This window comes from Cheilinus undulatus, linkage group 11, assembly GCF_018320785.1.
Source record: "Cheilinus undulatus linkage group 11, ASM1832078v1, whole genome shotgun sequence".
In the NCBI taxonomy this organism is placed as follows: Eukaryota; Metazoa; Chordata; class Actinopteri; order Labriformes; family Labridae; genus Cheilinus; species Cheilinus undulatus.
The window spans coordinates 41,166,246-41,172,787 of NC_054875.1; the positions used below are offsets into that span (position 1 = coordinate 41,166,246).

At 40.6% G+C, this 6,542-nt stretch overlaps 1 protein-coding gene across 1 annotated transcript; it reads right to left on the reverse strand.

Annotated features, from left to right (window-relative positions):
- Positions 1-1,153: 1,153 nt before the first annotated feature.
- Positions 1,154-5,782, reverse strand: LOC121517935. The gene is made up of 5 exons (XM_041800053.1): positions 5,705-5,782; positions 5,067-5,399; positions 4,641-4,949; positions 2,739-2,898; positions 1,154-2,642 (listed from the first exon to the last, which is right to left on the reverse strand). Exons 1-5 carry the CDS (start codon positions 5,754-5,756, stop codon positions 2,480-2,482), a joined length of 1,017 nt encoding a protein of 338 aa, XP_041655987.1. The 5' UTR covers positions 5,757-5,782; the 3' UTR covers positions 1,154-2,479.
- Between the last annotated feature and the right edge of the window lie 760 nt (positions 5,783-6,542).

The window sequence follows — 6,542 nt, forward strand, 5'->3', positions numbered from 1 at the left end:
AGACAAACAAAACAAACCTACCCTAAAATGGTAGCAAGCACTGCAAAGAACATTCACATATAGACATTTTACATAAATTACACCAAAATAAAGTGTTTTATCATGTGTACACAAAAGTTGTGCGATTGCACACACAGGATAGTTAAATAAACAAATGCTGTGCACCCGTACACTAAAGCAACACAGACAGAGTCAGCCAGCAACAAAAACTGAGCAAAATGCAGTTTTTAAAAGATGATGTTAACTATTAAAAGAAAAAAATTACCTGAACCTAACCTCCCTGGATCAATGTGAAAATGTCATCCCTAAACCTAATAACTGGTTGTGCAACACTTTGCAGCAACAAAGATACCCTGAGTAAATACAAAAGGCCATTTTTAAATGGCAACTTTATTTATTAAAAATAAAAAGCCATCCAAACCTGCCTGCCCCTATGTGAAATGTAGTTGCTTAAACCTAACCATCTTTGGCAGCAACAACTGCAAGTAAGCAAGAGGCAGTGAGTCTTTCCCATCGCTGTGGAGGAATTTTGGCCCACTCTTCTGTGCAGAATTGTTTTAACTCAGCCACACTGGAGGGTTTTCGAGTATAAATGGCATGTTCAAGATCACGCCACAGCATCTCAATCAAATTTAAGCCCAGATTTTAACTAGGCCACTCTAACACCATCCATTTTCCTCCGCTTATCCGGGGGTCGGGTCGCGGTGGCAGCAGGCTCAGCAAGTCAGCCCAGACATCCTTCTCCCTAGCAACGTTGTCCAGTTCCTCCTGAGGGAATCCAAGGCGTTCCCAGGCCAGATGGGATATATAATCCCTCCATCAAGTTCTGGGTCTGCCTCGGGGTCTCCTCCCAGTTGGACGTGCCTGGAAGATCTCCACAAGAAGGCGCACAGGAGGCAACCTGATCAGATGCCTGAACCACCTCAACTGGCTCCTTTTGACGTGAAGGAACAGCAGCTCTACTTCAAGATCCTCCCATTATGTCCAAGCTCCTCACCCTATCTCTAAGGCTAAGCCCAGCCACCCTCCAGAGGAATCTCATTTCGACCTGTGATCACATTCTTTCGGTCATTACCCAGAGATTATGACCATAGGTGAGGGTTGGGACATAGATCGATCGGTAAGTAGAAAGCTTTGCCTTTCGGCTCAGCTCCCTCTTCACCATGACGGTACAGTACAGCGCCTGCAAAACTGCTGATGCTGCACCAATCCGCCTCTCGATCTCACGGTCCATCTTACCCTCATTCGTGAACAAGACCCCGAGATACTTGAACTCCTTCAACTGGGGCAAAAACTCACTCCCCACCCAGAGGGAGCAATCCACCGTTTTCTAGCAGAGTACCATGGCCTCAGGCTTGGAGGTGCTTATTCTCATACCAGCCGCTCACACTTAGCTGCAAACCGCCCAAGTGGCTGCTGGAGGACCCCAGCTGAGGAAGCCAGCAGAACCACATCATCTGCAAACAACAGAGATGAACACTCCAAAACCTTCCTTTTGTTTTTTTTAAAGCCATTCAGAAGTGGACTCACTGGTGTGTTCATTGTCCTGCTGAGCTTGAGGTCATGAATTGATGGCCGAACATCCTTCCTCAGCTTTCATTTTGGAAGAGAGCAGAATGGCAAGTGGTCCAAGTCCTGAAGCAGCCACAGACCATGTTTGACTATCGTTATGATTTTTATGACATGTCACGTTAGAAAGTTCAACTTTTGTCTAGCCAGTCCAAAGAATATTTCCCCAGAATATTTGGAGTCATTTTGGTAGGCCGGGAAGGTTCACCGCTGGTCTAAGTTTTCTTCATTTGTGGCCAGTGGCTCTCACTGTGGTTCACTGGCACCCTGAAACCTCAGAAATACCTTTGTAACCTGTCATCTGCTTTGGGGGTCCTCATGCTTTAGTTTGCAGCATGATGTGTTGCTTTTTGAGATCTTTTGGCCTAAGGGGATTTCTTTATCCAACAGGTGTGAAACTGAGCTCAGCTTTCCAAGATATGTGGTTGGTTAATGATCTAACAAAAGAGGGAGAATACTCTTTCATAATAGGTAATAGTGATGGGAATTCCAACTCTTTTTCAGTGATCTTGGTACTTTTACCATTTTAATTCAACACTCTACAAAATTAAAAGGCTGCGTTTCATATCCCTGTGCTTTTTGCTTCTTACTACAACAGCGACTGAGAGAGACTCTCTATGCTTTGGCGTGGTGGTGCCAGAGAGAGAACAAAGAGCACTACATTAGCAAAATAAAGTGTCTTAAATAAACTGTTGGTAGCAGTAATAGATAGCTCTTAACTTAGATACATATATGAGAACATAACTGCTGCATTGTAACAGGCCAGCAAACATGCTGGCATGCATCATAGCCCTGACTCTGCCCAGACAATCAAGTTATCAAAAAACTTTGGTTCAGCTTGACATAAGAGAGCCAAGGCTTCATTGTCTGCTGATAGGACTTGAAAAGAAACACCACTCCATGATAAAGGTCACCGAGCCAAACGTCTGAATTGAGCCTGCCTCTTCCTCCTCCTTCTGGCGTGTTTTTGTCGTGAGTTTGTACATATGAGAAATGTGCACAGAAATATCAGCAAGGATGCAAAGATAATCCAACGTAGCAGTGTGTACCACATCGGAAACCCCATCAGTGTCCTAAAAAGAGAGAGAGATTTCATCACTGCTAATCATCAGGTTTATCTCTTGGTATTCTTTCTGTCAGGGCAAGGAAAAGTGGAATAGGTGTGCTACCTGCAGAAAAAAGGTTCAGTCTGAAGGAAGATTAAAGACTGGTTTGTTGCTTCAGTGTGGATTTTCATGTTGGAGCTGGCTGCTGCTGGAGTCGTGGTTAGAATTGTGGTTGAGATGGTGGTGGTTGTCATTCTGTCTGCACAGTCATAAACAGGTTGACCTAGTGAATAACAAGAGAATTATCAATCTAAATGATGTGTTTATCATGCAGTTTAAATTCTGTAAAGCATCAGATCAGACCCCAGGAAAAATTCTGTAAAGCTCCTGACACAAGTGTAGCGTATTTTTTCCCTTGAAGTTCTTTTTCTGTGATTTTTCTCTGAATTTTTGTTTCTAATTTTTAATTAATGATGAAATTTATTTTTGTTAGAGTGAAATCAGACAATGTGGTTGGTGCAGTCTGTTGGATTTACTGTGAACAGAGGTGGTGTACATTAAAATGGCCACAAGGAGTTGCCAAAGTTCCATCATTTACACCAGGGGCCATCAACTGTATTTGAACATGTGCCAGCTGCTTCCTTGACAGAAGCTTTAGGGGCCCAACTTTCAAATAAACATAAAAATACATTCTGGTCAAATTAACATATTTTTATTTAAATGTTTTTATTTTCTTCAAATAGTCAAAAAGTCATAAGCTTAACCTCTCATCCAATCACCCTTCACCATCGTATCAAATCAAGCTAACACTGTAAACAACAGGTCAGGTATGCAGCCTACATTTCAAATAAAATGTATTACAAGACGTGACTGGTGATTAGGTGAGTGGTTAAGCTCATGACTTCGCCTTATTGGAAGGCTGTTGGAGGGCGGGTTATGCCTTCCAGGCAAAGTTGAGGGCATATTGCTTATATGCTATGTCATGATCAAGGCTGCTCTTAAGAGGGGGGGGGGGGGGGGCTTTCCGGGGCCCAGCCAAACTGGGGGCCCATGAATGTCAGCAAAATGGCCCGTTGTAAAGTCAAGATGTGATAACCATATTTTATTTTTGACCTGAATAACAACCATTCCTATCAAAGACATAAAAAAAAACTAAATCAGGCTTTAGTACAATGTAGCCATTTTATAGATGTAAACCCCTTTTCTTAAAACAGAATGACCTTTTTATTGATTAAGTTAACAATGCGGATGAGCAGATTGAACTAGAAGATGCAGAAAATAATGTCAGAATCCATGGCTAAGCCTTGATGTGCACAAATGTTAGGATGCCAGACAATAAACGGAGACAACTTTAGTGGAAAAGAATCACTCTGATGAATGCATAACAGTCACAGAGTCACTCTGATGACAACTCAACAGTCACAGAGTACCAGAATATAGAACTTTAATTTAACAAGCACCTTAGCCCTGTTTCACGTAAAATATCCTGCACCCACTCTTACGGCTTTACTGTAACTCAAATACTGTAAGGAAGCTAACTGTGGTAAAATCCATGTATGCACATGCATATTAATCTGTTAACTAACTTAATTCATCACAGTTAAATGCCTCAACTCATATGCATATTTACCAAAGTAATTACCAATTTAATCCATTAAGCGTACTCAATGCTGTAAGTGATCAGTCTCTTCACTGTAACTCAAATATCGTTAGAAGGCTCTCAGTGGTAAAATGCCTCATCTCATATGCACATTTGCACTAATCAACTATCTTAAATTATCTTATCTACCTCATGTAAATCTGCCTACATCATTCCATATTTTCTGATCATGTTAAGTCTGCATTCTTGCACCCTTTTCACATCTTGCAACCATACTATCAATGCACACAGACTTGCATTTACTAGACAAAATACCAAAGAGCTTGTACATATTTAATCTTATAATTTTAAACTGTTTTAAACATTTTGTATTTAATTTTTGTGCAGTTTGATTTCTTTACTAAATAATAACAGGAGTTTATTACCTTGCATCTTAATGACATAGATGCAGTCGCTGTCTGCAGGAATCAGAACCTGCACAGAGAGGGTTTCACTCCTTTGACTGCTCACATCATTACTGGTGATACAGTAATAATCGATGTTGTCCCTTTTCAATCCTTCACAGTGCAGCTTTAAGTCTGAGGAGTGGTGAAGCAGGTTCTGCTCATAGTACCAGGTGTAATGGATGCTTGTGCCCTGGTCACTGCCACAGCGCACCATCACCTGCTGTCCCCAACATGTCGGCCTGCTCTCCAGAGGACTCAGGGGCCAAAGTCTGGGCTTAGAGACAGGAACTGACAAAGAAATGTTGAATGCACTCGTTCTGGCAGAATAGCAGGATAAATGACCAAATACAACCAGAAAAGATTACTGATGCTGTGAGATTTGCCATAATGATGCGTCCTACTTACCATCAGTGACAGTCACTTTAACTGAAGTCATGATGTCAGCATAGACTTTGTCAATCCCAACCCAGTACACTCCAGTATCACCAAACTGGAGATTTGTGACTTTCACAAAGAGCCCTCTTCTTCCTGCATCCACAATACGAGACCTGTGTGTGATCGTAGATTTAGCCCGTCCTTCTGAATCCAGTATAATCTCACAGGTGTCTCTGGACTCCCCTTGGCACCAGTACTTTTTACTAAACAGATAACGGTTTGTTTCATATGTGCAGGAAATGATGAAGTCTCCCCCATAATGAGCTGTGATCTGCTTCTTGTCACACTGAAGCAGCAGGCTCGCTAAAGACAAAGGCAGTAGATAAAGTCAGAATCAAATCAGTTACTCAATCATCATATAAATAACTGTATTCAACAACAATTTTACAAAACAAACTATTTCAACAAAATAGTTGCTTAAAATAAATGATCGTATAACTTTTGTATTTCAAATGACATGGAAGATGATTTTCCATAGTTTCTATAAAAAGTTGCAATAATAGTCCCATTTAATGACTATGAAATTTACTTTATACTTCATTTATGGCAATAGAAACCCATTTAGAAATGTCATAATCTATTTAAAAAGAGATTTGCAGCCAACTCACCACGAAAAAGCGAAATCAGAAACAGTGCCTTCATTTTGATGCATACAGCCATCCCGTATACTTAACTGTAATTGTCTCAGAAAACAGCAGAGGTGGACTGTGGTGGTTTAAGCTTCCTGTTGGTGTGTGGTAGGTAGACACGCCGAAACGTGCTGTTATGTCCTCAGCACACGAACCACATTCTGCGCGGAAGCCCCATCTTAATGTCACATTGAAACAAAAACTATCTGCCTTAGAAAATGACTCTTTTAGTACTGTAGTGGACCGAGTTTTACTTGTTCTTGATTTGAGATGATGAGCACAGTCCCTTGTATCAGACTTGAGTCTATGACTTTGATTGTGTGTAATGACAGTGCCTTGAAAAAGTATTCACCCCCTCAGATTTCTTCAAAGTAATGTCAATTAAACAAAATCATGTAATGTGAAATAAGTTAAATAATGCCTTTGTATGCTACCTTTGGGAAATGTCATCAGGAGGCGTGTTTAAGGCATACTTTATGTTTAAGTACAGATGCAATGCAATGTAATTCAATGTGATGTATTTCTAAGCTGAAATACCAAAGTAGTAAAAGCACACTGTGAATTTACATGGAGGAACACAATGAACATACACTTCAGGCCCACACAGTTCGATAAAAGTGAACTCTGTCATATTAGAGAATGTCTGTAGAGCTTCTCAGAGCAGCGCTACTTTTATCAATTTTTTAATCTGTTTTTTAAATCTTTTATTGATGATATTTTATTAACTTTTGGGCCCTTATTTACAATCAAAATACAACCACGATTCCAAAAAGTTGGGACGCTGTGTAAAATGTAAATAAAAACAGAATGCAATGAT